This window comes from Tachypleus tridentatus, chromosome 2, assembly GCF_004210375.1.
Source record: "Tachypleus tridentatus isolate NWPU-2018 chromosome 2, ASM421037v1, whole genome shotgun sequence".
Classification (NCBI taxonomy): domain Eukaryota; kingdom Metazoa; phylum Arthropoda; class Merostomata; order Xiphosura; family Limulidae; genus Tachypleus; species Tachypleus tridentatus.
This window is the reverse complement of record NC_134826.1, coordinates 145,570,245-145,588,642: the sequence shown is the minus strand read 5'-3', so window position 1 is coordinate 145,588,642 and position 18,398 is coordinate 145,570,245. Positions and strand designations below refer to the sequence as shown.

The 18,398-nt window shown below is 36.3% G+C and overlaps 2 protein-coding genes across 5 annotated transcripts in view; one reads left to right on the top strand and one right to left on the bottom strand.

Moving 5' to 3' along the window:
* The window catches only part of LOC143245306 (uncharacterized), a 355,844-nt gene that overhangs the window by 198,138 nt on the left and 139,308 nt on the right, over nucleotides 1-18,398 (top strand). The window lies entirely within an intron of this gene.
* LOC143245303 (uncharacterized) overlaps nucleotides 4,793-18,398 on the bottom strand; it is a 29,727-nt gene continuing 16,121 nt past the window's right edge. For both annotated transcript variants that reach the window (XM_076491493.1, XM_076491492.1), the window contains 2 exons: nucleotides 10,051-10,248; nucleotides 4,793-6,106 (listed from right to left, as the gene is read on the bottom strand). In XM_076491493.1, the coding sequence (XP_076347608.1) occupies nucleotides 6,062-6,106; nucleotides 10,051-10,248 (243 nt within the window). In that variant the 3' untranslated portion in view covers nucleotides 4,793-6,061. The remainder of the gene's footprint in view (nucleotides 6,107-10,050; nucleotides 10,249-18,398) is intronic.

The following is an 18,398-nucleotide window of genomic DNA, read 5'->3' as shown; positions in this document are numbered from 1 at the left end:
GCTGTCATATCGAACTATGTGTCCAAACAGCTTCAGCAACTGGTAGGATATGTATATATATTTTCTACGGATTTCTGTATTTGTCATATCGGGACAGTTAGGAGACGCACAAAATCCTAGGCATTTATGCATGCACTAACTGGTTAGCTAAGTTGTCAAATATCTTTTGAATAGTGTCTAACTGTCCATATTTCAGATTCAAAGAGTGGTACTATACAGGTTTGGTAGGACAGGAATTGGTATTTAAGGTGGCAAAATGTCTAAAGCTATTATAAGACATCTCAGTTCTATGTTTGATCTCCAACTCACTTACTGTTTGTAAAATGTAACTGGCAGTCAAGGTTACGGGAGATGGTTTGGTTTGGGAATTTTGCACGAAGCTACTCGAGGGCTATCTGTGCTAGCCGTCCCTAATTTAGCAGTGTAAGACTAGAGGGAAGGCAGTTTGTCATCACCACCCATCGCCAACTCTTGGGCTACTCTTTTACCAACGAATAGTGGGACTGACCGTCACATTGTAACGCCCCCACGGCTGGGAGGGCGAGCATGTTTGGTGCGACCGGGATGCAAACCCGCGATTCTTAGATTACGAGTCGCACGCCTTAACACGCTTGGCCATGCCGGGCCTACGGGAGATGGAAGATATAGCTAAGATGTTCACTTTTCATTTTTGGTCAGTCAGTTTTGAAAGTAAAAGCAGAAGTCTCATCCTTCAGAATATCCAAGAATAGCAGTACACTCTCTTGCTTATTACGAACATAATGCAGAACAGTGAATATCTGGTTATAGGTGGCAACACCAAGGAAATCTGTTTGTTGTGTGTTGAAGTCCACAGGCTAAAGAAAGGGGTGTGTAGGTTATACGAAGAAGCTCACTAAACTCTATTCCTGTCTTCTTGACAATGTTTGGTGTCGCAATACCATCTACAGTGGACTTGGGGATGTGCTTGACTGACATAACCTGGTGATGAAGGTGTTTAACTTACAGCCTGCGGGTATCGAGATCGAAACTAATCACCTAAAATGTCTGTTCTTTTAGCATTAGGAGCATTATAATGTGGCGATCAATCCAATTATTCGTTAGTAAAGAGTAGCCCAAGACCTAACAGTGAGCAATGTTAACAAATTGTCTTTCATCTAATTTTTTGCTTCAAACTAGTGGTAACTATCGCGTATAGTTTTGAATTATCTTTGCGTGGAATTCAAGAAGAGCAAAAATGAATGTTGGTGACGAAAGCACTTTGCTCGCATCAACGTTTTTCTGTTAATCTTTTTTTCATTGTGCTTTGCACAAAAACTATCGAGTTTGTTTCTTTTGCCCTGATAGAAGGGAAATATTATTCATGTCTTTCTCAGCTAGTGTATGTTCAGTTTGCCAGACTTTTCTAATCAGTTAACAATTTCATTCACACTGCTCCACCAATCTTTGTATTTCTGATGTGATGTTGTAGATGTCTTGTGTTTTGCCACTATTGAGAGATCTGAATACTTTAACTATTTCAGATACACTTGGAGATTTGATGCTTGTTGTCTGAGATAACAAGATGAACTGCCACAAGTAATTCCACTGTTGAATGGCTCGGTAGATTACGATATTACTTCTTCCATACCTCAACTTTTTAAAACAAGTTTACCTTCCTTTTTCTGCAAAGGTAGCGAATAAAATGGAAGGCAATACTAAGCTTTATTAATTCTGATCTGATGCTAAAGAACATTACTTGGTTCTCTTGCGTTGTTGTTAGCCTATTGCTGTTGATTTTGAAGAATCATTTCTTCTTCTAACTTGGACTTCCATTTGCTAATGACCAGCAGAAGTGACTAATCTGTGATATAACTGCAGCTTGTGTGCTTCGTTTATCTAAGTTGTTGTAAAGCAGTTTCATTTCATGTAGATTGAAAGATATTCCGATCAGAACTTTTAAGGACAGAGGATTGAAAATATGGCACTTTCCAGAGAGATAATAAGGTGCATCTTTAGCATCATCGCATACCTGATTGAGTGGAACATAACAAGCTAATAGGACCTTAACCTTGTATTGTAAGTGCAAGCCTATTATCATCTTGTGGCGATGTAGTTAAGGCTTGAGTTACAGCTCGACTCAGATGAGGGGTCATTCCACTTTGTAGACTAAACTCGTAAGAATGGCCGTTTCACTTTCATGAAGAGTCATTTCATTTTGTCGATCATACTCAGATGAATGATGATTTTACTTTGTGGATCAGACTCAGATGAAGGGTTATTCTACCTTGTCGACCAGACAATATAAAAGAAAGTAAAATATTTGAAAAGAGTTTTCCAATGTCCAGTCAGAATCGCATCTTCTGCAGGTCTACCACGTTGATATACTAGTTTCATAACCAGATGCCGATTTGTACCTATTTCTGGAGGTGTTCTGACATTTCCATTGACAAGTCTGATGGTTTTCTTTTGTCCGCCTTAGATAACTTTTCACAACTGGTTATTCATAACTAATTTCTTTGCTGATGTAGTTCCTCTGATCTCTGAGCACTATTTATATTGAGCTAGTAGAAATGCTGACCCACTGAAGGCTGATCGGTCAGGATCATAGCGAGCTGAACGGTGTCTTTCTGTCTCACAAACTTGATTCTAATTTTTTCTTTTTCTTGGTGAGTAGTTTCAGTATCTAAGATTTGTTACTGGCTGAATAATTACGTGACGAACAAGTCCATTTCTTTCTTTCTCCAACTTACCTCCTGACGTTTCATTTTCTTTCTTAAAATTCCAGACTTTCTCAGTGATAAGTCACTTTTACGTTTGGAAGTTTTTCGTATCGAATTTTTCTGTGTTTTATCACTTTATATTCGTAGTGAAGTAACTCATGTTTGTGTAACTTACTGAGATTGAATTACTTACAAAATCCCTGCATATTTGTATACAACGAACTCCATACACGTATTTGTGATATCAGTATCTTCTATAATATTTACTTCCATTCTTCCTTCGGCTAGTCATAATTTTTCAGCCTCCAGGTTTCGCTCCTATGTGACGAGTCCCTCAGTCTCCAGGTTTCATTCCTATGTGACGAGTCCCGGCTTGGCCAGGTGTTTCGACTGCAAAATTAGGGACGGCTAGCGCTGATAGCCCTCATGTAGCTCCCCACTCACCGCTGTATCGCAATTTATCTTCCCAGACATGGTGTTCTATAGTGGAACAACCAGACGTGGTGTTCTATAGTAAATTTAGAATTCTACTATGTTTTCTCTATTCTGTTTTAAGTTTTTTAAGACGTATTTCAATTTCTAACTTGAATAGATACCATATGTACCAACAGCCTGATTATCACCAGTATGAAAAGACAAACAATTCGTTTAAAAATTTAAGCAAAAGAAAAAACCGGAATCTGAAGTACAACAAAGATGGTGTTATTAATGTTGTTTTTTAATTTCCCACAAAGCTACACGAGGGCTGTCTGCGCTAGCCGTCCCTAATTTTGCAGTGTAAGACTAGAGGGAAGGCAGCTAGTTATCACCACCCACCGCCAACTCCTGGGCTACTCTTTTACCAGCGAATAATGGGATTGACCGTAACGTTATAACGCTCTCACGGCTGAAAGGGTGAGCATGTTTGGCGAGACGAGGATGCGAACCCGCGACCCTCAGATTACGAGTCGCACGCCTTAACACGCTTGGCCATGCCGGGCCAATAGATGGCTGCTAGTTAGTTATTCGTAAGTAACGAATAATAAGCGATTCGTTTGGACTTATTTTAAATAAAACATAATCTGTGATTTTCATTATTTTATTTCCGAAGAAAGTACTTCTACATATGGCAAATTTCATTAACAGACAAGACTTTTGTGTTTGTTTAGGCTTAGTAAATTAGGTTCATTCACAGCGTTAGATTCACACAGTATTCCAATACTTAGAACGATGGTTTGACATAAATACTATTGCCACACACTATCAGCCCTCTCATAGCTAGAAATTTAAGCATACAGACTTAATAACGGAAATCCAGGGTTTCATTACCCGTGGTGACATTGCAGATAGCTCAACGTATCTTTACTTTAAAAACAAACAAAAGGTCATATTACATATAAAAAAAATAATCTCACGAAAGTTAGAGTTAATACAATCACATACCTTCAACTAAAACACTTCTTTAACACAAGTTGACGTTGTAGCTAAGTGGCATGTTTTATAGCATCTATGAAAACTGTTACAAGTTCATTAGTACTGGCTACATCTAGTTCATAATCCCAAAATATTTTTCACCTTTTGTTAAAACTACTAACTTGTAACGAGCGTTATAAATATAAACTGTTGTACTTCAAGCTTTGAAGTACAACATCCAACCACACATTTCCTCAGTGACCAATCGCATTGAACTTCGCCCTGAAGTGCACCCTGTTCCGTCAGTTATTGACAGTAAAATAGTTAGACCCTAACCTGCCTTCTTTTTTAAACTGTAATAACATAACTATGTTATAAAAAACACACTTCAACTTCCAGGTGTTAAGACCTGTGTTTGTTTTTAAACACAGACCCACACAATGAGCTAACTGTTCTATGCCAACCGCGGGTATCGAAACAAGTTGTTAGTGTTATAAGCCCTCATACTTACAACTGAACCATTAGAAGACTTTTAGATAATAAAGTTAGTGTTAAGTACTGACAAAATGGAATTCTAGCATCCCGCCAGGGTAACTAAACACGAAAATATACAAATTAAAAGTGTGGATATCAAATCACAAAATCGACTTTGCTTCCTGGTGCTGAAAGTGCTGAAGTAAAGTCAGTAACTTAATTACGAGTCCTCCTTCATTCAAGTTGTTAGTGTTATAAGCCCTCATACTTACAACTGAACCATTAGAAGACTTTTTAGATAATAAAGTTAGTGTTAAGTACTGACAAAATGGAATCTCTAGCATCCCGCCAGGGGGTAACTAAACACGAAAATATACAAATTAAAAGTGTGGATATCAAATCACAAAATCGACTTTGCTTCCTGGTGCTGAAAGTGCTGAAGTAAAGTCAGTAACTTAATTACGAGTCCTCCTTCATTCTGACATCACTGTTAAATATTGTGATTATGAGTTCTTGGTTGAAACGTATTTACTTCATTATTTGTTACAAGATTAAAAAAAAAAATATTCGATACAACATAATCAGACCAAATACACTCGAGTCATGGGCACACATTCCTTTCGAACATAAATAACAAAGTAATTTTCTTACTAATAATTTGATATGAACGATATTTCACGTAAGTCAATTTTTACTTCAGGTTATCACAACATGATTTTTACACATTTCTAACTTTTGACGTTTTTATGCAAAATCTCGAATTGCCACCAACAGTTTTCAATAAACAGTTTTATAAATGTGACCAGTTTGGATACATATATCAAACTGCGAAACTATTGGAATTGATACGATAATAAGTGAAACTGAAGATAAAACGAAACAAGTGATTTTTATCTTCAGAATAATGATTGAACTCTTTCAACTTGTAACCTTTAGTTTCCTAACCCTTATTGTAATATATTTATACACACATTTTTGATTGATTTTATTAGTATATTAAATGAAATTTTGTTAAAGTATATCCGATCGACTTCGAAAATGTTTTTCACCCGAAATTATATACTTTTTTCCCTATTCGCCTAAATCTATGATCTAAGAGTTCACTCGTCTTTAAAGGCTATACCTTTAAAAAGATATTTTTTACACTTTGCCAGATTCATACATGTATTAGAAGTTTATAAAACCACATTTGATGATCTAAATTAGGGTTCTCAAACTGGGTGCTGCAAACCCTCAGAGAAGTCGTAGAAAGGTGCCAATAGTGTTGTAGAAAATGCAGAAAGAACTCGATTCTCTCCATGTAATAAGTAACTCTACATTTTTTGGGTGGGGCTCAGTAGGGACAAGGAATGTTTTGTGGGGACCTCTGTGAACCCCCTTCTTCAAATAATTGTAATGGAGGCTCGTATTCCACAACATGCACATCTCCAAAACCCCTTCCAAGTGTGGAATAACTTGAGAAAATCCTTTATTTCATGTATTTTTCATATTCTTTCACATTGTCTGTTGTGTAATTAATTTGATATAAAAATGGCATGGATGTCATCAGCTCCATAAACCTACAAAAAACAAAACATACATTCAAACTGAGTCTTTATTCACCACAGATGTGACTATACGGAAACAGTAATGATTAATTAAATAATATAAACATACTATATACATAAATTAAATATGCAAAGTCGTTCGAAATTTAGATGCAGACAGATTGCTTTCAATTATCAACTGTTTAAAACTAAAATACGAATATATATATTAACACCAAGTAAGCGTGACACATGAGCTTAACAAAAACAAAAACCAACAGGTCTGAGCGCTGCTCAGCATATGTTTATTACGCAAAAGAGATTTTCAGATCACGTTATAACAAGGAAAGACTTATAAGACAGGTTAAGACAGGTAAGCCCTCGAGTACCCTGAGGCATATATGAAGTCAAGTTGGTGACAAAGTTTGAAAATATCACCTTTCTTCAGAAAAAAATTGTTTGTTCACTGTTTGGAGTTCCCATTTTTGTGAAGTATCGATAACAGGAAAGGACAGAGGTGTCGCTAGGTGCTTAAAACATTCCCATAGGCGCGGGAATTTTCAGCGTTTCAACAACACGATATTGATACTGGTTACGTATTTAAAAACGGCTGGTATGAATAGAGAAAACACTAATAGAGGAGCGAACAACGTTTCGACCTTCTTCGGTCATCGTCTGGTTCAGAAAGAAAGAACAGGTTACTGACCGGTAGCTGACCACAAGTTTGAAGGCGGTTGTGTAGTTGAGTATAGGAATGAATAACCAACATTTGGTAAAAACTAGTAACAAAATATGACATTCCAGTTAATACCAAATTTATTTAAAAACCAGGCACAAAACTGAGATCTATACTATGTAAAAACTACACTGACAAACACCACACCAACATTATTTATAAAATACAATGTGATAACTGCCACGACTTCTATATTGGAGAAACAAGTAGAAAAATGGAAACCAGATTCAAAGAACATAAAAAGTCACCTTCACATGTTTTTGAACACTGCAAATCAACCAAATACTAAATAAAGAAACAAACATAAACAAAGGCAAAATTAAAGAAGCGTCACTTATACAACAACTCAAGTCCAAAATAAACCAATAGAAAGGAACAACTTTATACCTATATTAATAAATATATCTAACATCTAAGCACGCCCTCTACATTCCTACACTCAATTACACAACCGCCTTCAAACATGTGGTCAGCTACCGGTCAGTAATCCTTTCTTTCTTTGTGAACTTGACGATGACCGAAGAAGGTCAAAACGTTGTTCGCTCCTCTACATAATGCTTTCTCTATCCATACCAGCCGTCTCTACATATATAATTTTCTTTTGAAGTGGGTTTTCTCCTTATCACGGATTGATACTGGTGTTCTATTCTGATTCACCAAGACACCAGCTGGAAATTCGGAAGGGTATTTAACTGATCCAAGTGGCTCCGCCTATAAGATATGTGGTTCCACATTCGAACACTGTCAATGAACCCTCTTACAACAGAAACTGTTGTAACACTTACTTACTTCTATTATTCTTACTTTTCCTTATTAGTGACTAATAACCACTTTTGGAAACAGTGTTTCCACACCAGTGATACATACATGTGTTTTAGGGACTATAAAGATAAGCTAATATGAAATATTTCTTGTATCTCAATATGGCTGCTCTGTTTGTTTGTTTTTTGAATTCCGCACAAAGCTACACAAGGGCTAACTGCGCTAGTCGTCCCTAATTTTGCAGTGTAAGACTAGAGGGAAGGCAGCTAGTCATCACTACCCACCGCCAACTCTTGGGCTACTCTTCTACCACTGAATAGTGAGATTGACAGTCACATTATAAGATCCCCATAGCTGAAAGGGCGAGCATGTTTGGTGTGATGGGGATTCGAACACGCGACCCTCAGATAACGAGTCAAGTGCCCTAACCACGTGACCATGCCAGACCCACTGTAAAATGAACCAATACCAAAAGTAAAGTACCTTACAGTGGGCGTTCAAAAGTAAAGTACCTTACAGTGGGCGTTCAAAAGTAAAGTACCTTACAGTGGATGTTCAGAGCTTCTATTTAAGTAAAGTACCTTACAGTGGGCGTTCAAAAGTAAAGTACCTTACAGTGGGCGTTCAAAAGTAAAGTACCTTACAGTGGATGTTTAAAAGTAAAGTACCTTACAGTGGATGTTCAAAAGTAAAGTACCTTACAGTGGGCGTTCAAAAGTAAAGTACCTTACAGTGGGCGTTCAAAAGTAAAGTACCTTACAGTGGGCGTTCAAAAGTAAAGTACCTTACAGTGGGCGTTCAAAAGTAAAGTACTTTACAGTGGGCGTTCAAAAGTAAAGTACCTTACAGTGGGCGTTCAAAAGTAAAGTACCTTACAGTGGATGTTCAAAAGTAAAGTACCTTACAGTGGATGTCCAAAAGTAAAGTACCTTACAGTGGATGTTCAAAAGTAAAGTACCTTACAGTGGGCGTTCAAAAGTAAAGTACCTTACAGTGGGCGTTCAAAAGTAAAGTACCTTACAGTGGGCGTTCAAAAGTAAAGTACCTTACAGTGGATGTTTAAAAGTAAAGTACCTTACAGTGGATGTTTAAAAGTAAAGTACCTTACAGTGGATGTTCAAAAGTAAAGTACCTTACAGTGGATGTTCAAAAGTAAAGTACCTTACAGTGGGCGTTCAAAAGTAAAGTACCTTACAGTGGGCGTTCAAAAGTAAAGTACTTAACAGTGGGCGTTCAAAAGTAAAGTACCTTACAGTGGGCGTTCAAAAGTAAAGTACCTTACAGTGGATGTTCAAAAGTAAAGTACCTTACAGTGGATGTCCAAAAGTAAAGTACCTTACAGTGGATGTCCAAAAGTAAAGTACCTTACAGTGGATGTTCAAAAGTAAAGTACCTTACAGTGGGCGTTCAAAAGTAAAGTATCTTACAGTGGATGTTCAGAGCTTCTATTTAAGTAAAGTACCTTACAGTGAATGTCCAAAAGTAAAGTACCTTACAGTGGATGTTCTATTTCTGATCCACACAGTAAATAGTTCTTGGGCTTCTCTTCTCTTAAAAGTCGCTATAATTTTTAAATAGTTATGGGTTGTTGTTGTTTTTAGTGGTGGTGGAAGCTTGTTGAGTTATGAGTTGTTGTTTTTTTTAGTGGTGGTGGAAGCTTGTTGAGTTATGAGTTGTTGTTTTTTTTTAGTGGTGGTGGAAGCTTGTTTCGTTCTCAGGTCTTTATTCTTTGTAGTAGCACAACAATAAAAGGTTTGTAGCAGTGGTTTCGGTGATCGACATTGTTACACATTTAGAATCATCTTATCCCAAATCCTGTTGAATTAAAACACCCACCCACAATCGTACATTTTGGGGCCCACCCACTTCACTTTGAGGATAAACCATAAAATGAACAACTGTGAAAGTTAGCGCCGTTTGTTTTGGGCTTTTTTCGCTTGTTTTTCTCGCAAGACTTGTCAACATTATAAATAAACTTAATAACACCAAGTTTATAGTTAGCATACAAAGATGCACCTAGCAACCAGCCTTTACCATAATATATTTTTCATTTTTGGTGTTGAAAGTTTATGTAACAATATTAAAATTTAACAAATACTGCATTGTCCATTATTAACTTAAAGTGTGACATACATGGTATTTATATACAAAAATGCACCTGTAAAAAAAAAAATCCAACTGCACATTGAACTTTGTTTGGAACAGCAAGATATTGTCCGAGCTAAACGTAAAATAACCCCTAAAAGAAGGAATGCTTTGTTCATTAGCCATTGCGGTTATCAATGGATGGACTGGGATGGATTTCCTTCTGAACCCATCCTAGTCGTCTTAACGTTTTGGTCATATAAATGATGTAAAAATACAGTCTGACGTGGTCTCAAGTTCATCACGTAAAACTAACACCAACTGTAACACAGCACGTACAGCATACAGTTGTTTGTACTGGTGATACAGCAGTTACAGAAAGGTGAAACCAAACCTCAGAATAGTAGATCCGACGAAAACGTTGACCAAGACGTAGTGTCACCAACTTCAGTTGATTTTGGAACACTTTCCACGGAAATGGTTGAATCAGTAGAACGTAAAGTGGGTGGCCGTCGGTGCATTGGGCGGTGAAGTCCCAGTTGAAATTTATTGTCAGTACAGAGCATGCTCGGTGTGTAGCTGCTGAGGGTGTCTAAAATACATATGAGAGAATAAAACATATTAATATAGCTAAATAGGTACAATGGATGATATAACATCCTACACATAGAAGTGGCTTCTCTAAAATGTGTACCACGTCCGATTTGAAAAATCAGTTCATAATATCTTCTGTTAATATATTCAATATTACTAAAGCGACATTACGTATGGATTTTATGACGTTTAACAAAATATGTCACTGATAAAACTAGGTCATGATGAATTCTGAAACGCATAACATTTTAGCGATTCAAATCTACAGAACACACACTTAATTTTTCAATCACATTAACTCTATACATCCCAACATTAACTTCACATGTCAACAGGAAGAAAGAAATCAAATATCATTTCTTAACCTCAAAATTACAAGAACCGATACACAATTTAAAATTGAAATCCACCGAAAATCACCCATACTGGACTATACATTCCTTGGGACTCAGCACATGAAACAAAACAAAACTTAACATACTAAGAAACCAAATAAACATAGCCATAAAACTAAACTCACCAGATAAAATTAATGATGAATTAGACAAAATAAAACAATACTTCATCAACATCAATAAGTTTCTTCCACAAACCGTAGAAAACATTATACGCACACATCTAGACAGAAAGCAAAATCAACCAACTAAAGTAAATACAGCTCACGAATCAAAAAATCACGGAACCATATACTGCTGCATACCATATATTCCCGACATCAGCAGAAAAATAACCAACATTTGGCAAAAACTAGTAACAAAATATGACATCCCAGTTAATACTGAATTTATTTAAAACCATGCACAAAACTGAGGTCTATACTATGTAAAAACTACACTGACAAACACCAAACCAACATTATTTATAAAATACAATGTGATAACTGCCACAACTTCTATATTGAGAAACAAGTAGAAAAATGAAAACCAGATTTAAAGAACATAAAAGTCACCTTCACACGTTTTCGAACACTGCAAGTCAAATAAACACAACATAACCATAGAAAACACTCAAATACTAAATAAAGAAACAAACATAAACAAACGCAAAATTAAAGAAGCCTTACTTATACAACAACTTAAACCCAAAATAAACCAATACAAACGAACATCTTTATATCTATATTAAAATAATAAAATAAATAAAATTATATATTCAAACATCTAATACCGCCCTCTACATTCCGACACTCAGTTACACAACCCCTTTCAAACATGTGGTCAGCTTCCGGTCAGTTACCTCTTTCTTTCTTTGTGAACCTGACGATGACCGAAGAAGTTTTTCTCCTTTACATAAAAAAAAAATTCTCAACCCAAACATTGAGAAATGTATATTTTAGCAATAAACAAATAAGGTAAAGGTATTTCTAAAAAGTTTAACAATATGCTAGTGATAAAATTAGGTCATGATTAATTCTAAAGTACATAACAATATTCTAGTGATAATCAAATAATGACAAACGTTATTAAAATCTGAGATATCGTAATGTAGAGAAGATATTGAGGAATTACACTGATTTGAATCAGTTAGGTTGGACAATGTTTGATGAATTGCCCTTTGTTATATTAAGTAGATATTTGGGTTATCTTGACTTAATGTAGATGAAAACCCATTCTATAGCGTGACTGAAGAAAAGGACCTTGTTACAGTGGTGCATAAGTTACTGAAGCAGTGCCACGTTTCTGTTAATATATCTAAAATCATTTTAAGGAATGCTCACAAATATACTGATTAAAACACAGGACTGTCTCTATGGCTTCCACTGTGTAGGCATTCTGTTGAATCGTGACATGAAATATATGTCATTGGTCAAATCGTTAAGACGATGTAGACATTTGAAACAACAACAGTTTCTCAGTTGTGGTTTTGGGTAACAGTTTTTGTTCATGCAGATCATGAATATTTATTTAAATGAAACGAGACACGATTTTAACCGTTAATGCAGTTTGCATATAAAAAATGTCATATATCGAGACTGTTGCGTAAATTATAATTATATTAATTAGGTTGAAAACGGACACAGTTTGGACTTTATTGTGGTTTTCTTTACAGGCTTTCGTACAAACGAAAAATATATATGTCTTTACAATGGAGCATCTTCCAAACAAATTTCAAACATCAACTACAGATGGCGCAAGCTACGTATGTTACGTAAACATTGCGAGAACAAATGCCTGAGAATGTATTGTAGGAAATGTCTGATCGAGTAATCTGTGTCTGGACATTGAAGTGTTCAGTGCAGAGAATTAACAACAAGAAATTTAAACATTCAGAGGGTTTAACGACGACTGCTCAAAAAGATCTGTTAGAGTGAATAAATATTTTGTTAAAACTGTGTCATGACTTAGCACTTCGAAATGTGTAACGGAACAAACTGGAAAGTAGATACATCAAATATGGAGGAAGGACTGCCGATAATATGTTTATTAAAAGAAATGGTTACTGTTTGCGTACAGTAATCCTCCACGGAACTATATTCTGTATTCGTACGTTAGGCTTGTCGTTGAGTAACATGCTAACAGTAATATTGGAGTTATTTACAATATTATTGCTGTGCTTCAAGCTTGAAGATACGGTGTAAATAATTATATACGTACACTCTTAGTGAAGTCAATTTGTTACAGTAGTGTTCTATTAGGGAAACACCAGAATTAACGTATTGGTTTGGACATTTTAAAATTATAGGTACTTCTTTCAAACAGTGAACAGAACATCGTAAAGATGTTAAACAACAATAATTCAAAGTTTTCCAATATTTTTAATCGAACCATAGAATTTTTCTTATCCTCAGTAGCCCAATTGTCACTAAACAGTTCAAAACTATCATCTCGAAATACAATAACCTCACTCATAAGAAGAATGGCTGACAGGAACAAAAAATTTTCCAACTTCTAACATTCTCAACCCAATGTGTAATATACACCTGTAAACATACTTAAATCTCATACCCGTAACTGTCTTATATCAGGGATGACGAGAAAACCCACTTAGAGAAAAATATGTAAAACGGCTCGTTTGGGTTGAGAAAAATTTTTATGCAGAGGAGCGAAAATATTTTCTCAACCCAAACCAGCCGTTTTTACATATATACAATTGTGTCATAGTTGCATTTTCGTTGCACAACGAAGCTTGATCGTGCTCAAAACCAGCGTAGCTGTGTCAGCTAAATTTAGTGCCAGGTTATAATTTGGGTAGTTTATATAACGTGGGTGTCATTATTAGTTATTTTTAGAAGCAAGAGTTTATGGCAAGGTTATGTAATTGTTTATGAAAGGTTGGTTGTGTAACGTGTACTTTCAATTGTTATGAGATTAGCAACTGTTATATTGTTAGTTCATGTTACTTGGACTTTCTGAATTATTCTTATTGTTTTAACTCACTATTATTGCGTGGAATGTTCTAGACTTTTGTTAAGGTGGAAGGAAGTACGCATTGAAAGATTGTGTCATTTTGAATTTAGAGGTAAAATGTATTGTGGCGATTTTTAAAATGAAATTATCACAGCCTGATTTGTAAAAATATAGTAGAGAAGAAGAAATTTGTCTTTTCATATGTTTGTATGTACGTTTGAGTTATGTCAATATATTATTTCAAAACAAGTGGGCCCCCCGCTAGTACAGCAGTATGTCTCCGGATTACAACGCTAAAATCAGAGGTTCGATTCCCCTCGGTGGGCTGAGCAGATAGCCCGATGTGGCTTTGCTATAAAAAAAAACACACACGCTCAAAACAAGTGGACTGTGATGTTGATTCTATTGAATACCGGTTTTAAGTGTTATAAACTCTTCAGACTTACAGCTGAGCCACTGGAGGGCCACGAAATATGAGCGTATTAGCCATATTTCAAAAGCACCGCCTTCGATTCCAAAACATTTTGACAGACTAATATCTTTAGAAACAATTCCTATAATTAAAAAATAATTGAGCAAAAGTCTGTCATTTTAACACAACATGAGAGATTAAGATACTGCTTTCAAATTAAAGTATTTTCAGTGGAAAAACTATAATTTCTCAAACTGTTGATAAAAATAAGGTTTTAATAGGAGAAACTTTACACATTAATTAAAATAATGGGATATCACTAGGGGGAGCTACGTCTTAACAAACTCTTTCGTGTGTGTGTGTTTTTCTTTTAGCAAAGCCACCTCTGGCTATTTGCTGAGCCCACCGAGGGAATGGAACCCCTAATTTTAGCGTTGTAAGTCCATAGACGTACCGCTGAACCAGCGGAGAGGGGGGGGGGCAAACTGTTTCGAATGAAATGATTTCGCTGGGGAAAGGTATGACTGCAAATCATGGTTTAAAAACACCTAGTGAGCGAAAGTTTCACTTTTTCTGGTAACTTACTCAAATCTTTACAAAATTGTGCATAAGAAAGGGTTAAAAACAAACTTTGAAAACACTGTATAAAACAGTGTGCTTAAAATAGCAACACTTGTGTACTACAATATAAGTTGAAGTTTAAACAACACGGTCGTTGTGGGCTTACAAAAAAGAGGCTGTGAACAGAATATTCGTAACCTATTGTGTAGGTTTAATAAAAAACTAAAACCAGAACTGCAGAGCATTGATTGATACATAACCCTTGTGTTAAATTTTATACAATCTACGAACAAGTGGTAAAAATGTGATTTTATAACATAAACTGTATTTAAATAAACGCAATCTTGAATTCTAAAACGTGCATTATTTGTAAGAAAACATATGAAACTTAACGTGTTTTTATCTGTACAACAACTGTGCTATTATTCACACAAGTTTGAGTTTAGGGGAACATATTTTATCTTGTGAAACACCACGATGTTTATTTCATTTAAGGAACAGACGATTTTTAAAACAAAGACTCTCCATGGTATAATTAACAATGTCATATCAATGAAGTTCCGGCATAGCCAAGTGGGTTAAGGCGTTCGACTCCTAATCCGAGGGCCGCGGGTTCGAATCCCCGTCGCGCCAAACATGCTCGCCCTCCCAGCCGTGGGGCCGTTATAATGTAACGGTCAATCCCACTATTCGTTGGTAAAAGAGTAGCCCAAGAGTTGGTAGTGGGTGGTGATGACTAGCTGTCTTCCCTCTAGTCTTACACTGCTAAATTGGGGACGGCTAGCGCAGATAGCCCTCGTGTAGCTTTACGCAAAATTCAAACCAATCACAAACGTCTTTTTTCATGTGTTTGTGTTATTTTAGCCCAAAGCTTCTCAGAGGGTTCTGTGCACTGTATCTGACTCAACTACAGATCCCCAAATGTTAGAGTTAGAGGCCCTAGGACTTGCCACTGATTACCCTTGTATAATGCTCACGTGAACATAGATCAAATGATCGTTCGGTTATTTAATAAACGTATAAGTGCAGCGTGTTTATTTCAATTTTAGCAACGTTATTGAGTTGTTTTTTGTTTGTTTCTCCAAGTGCAAACCTTTAACTTATAACTCCCTCATCTCTTTAGCGATTTGATATCTAATTATAGTTTCTGGCTCGTGAGGACAAACCCTTTTGATTGCTGTATTTGACCACACCTAAGATCTTATAGATTAATTTACTCTAACCTGGCTGAAAGAATTTCAGATTGAGGGCAGGCTGGTAGAGATCCTTATAAGAAATAAAATTATTTTTTGTTGTTTTGAATTAAGCACAAAGCTGCACAATGGGCTATCTCACCACGGGTATCGAAACCCGGTTTTTAGCGGGGCAAATAAAATTGAGTTGGGTAAAAGCACGCCTCAGAAATGTAGCTTGTTTGTTTGTTTGTTTTTGAATTTCGCGCAAAGCTGCACGTGGGCTATCTGCGCTAGCTGTCTCTAATTTTCCAGTGTAAAACTAGAGGGAAGGCAGCTAGTCATCACCACCCACCGCCAACTCTTGGGTACTCTTTTACCAATGAATAGTGAAACAAACCGAGCAATACGGGCTGAACGGGCGAGCATGTTTGGTTTGATGGGGATTTAAACTCGCGACCCTCGGATTAGGAGTCGAGTGCCTTAACCACTTGACCATGCTAGGCTTAAATAATTATCAATAAATGTTACTATGTTCAATCGAAAATAATTAGAAATTGGAAGCATAGGATGTTTGGTTATTTGTTGTTAATAGCAAAACCATACATTGAACTATTTTTATTATGCTCACCGCGGAGATCGAACATCGATGTTTAGCATTGAGCTAGCTAGATATAGAATTACACTTCGCCAGTCTGAAAAGGTGTTCATATGAGAACAAATGTTATGCTAAGCATTGTTACACGCCCTCAAATGACATAATAATATTTCTGAGAACTTACACTGCTATAAACCGGGTTTCGATACCCGTGGTAGCAGAGCACATTGTGTAGCTTTGTGCTTAATTCAAAACAGCAACAACATTCGAAATGCTTTTAACGTATGCACATACTTCTGCGTACGTGCGTGTTTTTCTACATGGATGGTTGTAGATATGAAAATAAATAAGCCAAGCATGTCTCTCGGCCATGAGTGATATATTGTTACAGATTAGATAATACAAACCTGAGTAAAGATAGAATTTACTGTGATAATTGTAACAACACATGTTACGACAAGGTACGAGTGTGTGCATGTTACAGTAACACAATGATAATTAACCTTAGAAATAAATTCTGTGTACTTTAGTTGTATGTTAATAATTAAGTTTGAATGTGAAACGTGTCGCTGTCAAGTACAGGACCAGTGATTCTTAGCATCAGTCAGGACTGTTAAGCATTTTACAACAATGGAAGTGGCGTATATATATATGTATGTATGTGACCGAAATAACAAATACAATGTGGAGCAATCTACTAGTACATATAATGACTCACTCGACTCGTAATCTGAGAGTCGCGGGTTTGAATCCCCGTCGCACCAATCATGCTTGCCTTTTCAGCCGTGGGGGCGTTATAATGTGACGGTCAATCCAACTATTCGTTAGTAAAAGAGTAGCCCAAGAGTTGGTAGTGGGTAATGATGACGAGCTGTCTTCCCTCTAGTCTTACCCTGCTGAATTGGGGACGGCTAGCACAGATAGCCCTCGTGTAGCTTCGTGCGAAATTCAAACCAAATCATATAATGACAACTTGGTACCGCGCCTGTTCTGTTTATGATAGACTTAACAAAACAAATAATGTGGACAATACTGTCTGTATACACACATGATATATTTTTATCCTAACATTATGTGATTCCTAATAGTTTCTCTGTTTCTGAATATTGTGGATACGCACAAAGATACGCTAGCCGTCCCTAATTTAGCAGTGTAGGACTCTTGGGCCACTTTTCTACCAACGAATAGTGGGATTAAACATCATATGCTTCAACGGCTGAAAGAGCGAACGAGTTTGGTGTGACGGAAATTCAAACCCACGATCCTCAGATTATGAGTCGAGCGTCCTAACCACTTGGACATGCCGGGCCCGTCCTAATAGTGTCCAGACTATAATAGAATCTTCGTCAGTAAATGAAAGGTTGAGTAATTAGTTGCTATATTTAGATAAAGATGAGTAATGACTATTCTAACTTTGTTCAGTGTTTTATAACGGTTGTTAACGGAAGGTTCAATACAATTGGCTACCTGCTCTGCGTGCATGTCGAATAGTGGTTCAACACATAAGTATTTAAACTCACCATTGACCAATCGCATTGAAGAACATTTGTAATTCACTTGTTGTCATGTGGTTATTTTATGAAAACTAAGTAAACATATCTCTATCTATCCATCCATCTATATATATATATATATATAGATATGTGTGTGTGTGTCATTGTATAACAAATCACCCGTATGTATAATGTACTTGCATATATGTATATATAGAGATATACATACAAAATGGGCCAAGTAAATTATAATAAAATCTTTTAATATGAAAATCAGAAAGTGTCGTGAAAACAACAGCCGACATAAAGTGGAAAGGAATGTATCAGAACTACATTTTGACATAGTTAGTGCGATGTCACAGACACTTTATTGAATATTAAGAAGTGTTTGTAACAACCCATTTTGACACTTGTAAAAATGCGCTCAGTTTGGGCATTTACAGTTTCGAAAACAAATGTATCCCTTATATGTAATGGATCTGGAAACAAACGGAATATGAATAAATCAGCAACAAGTCGTACCCCCGTCGTGGTAAACAAAATGCAGAATGTTTGTCACGGGTGA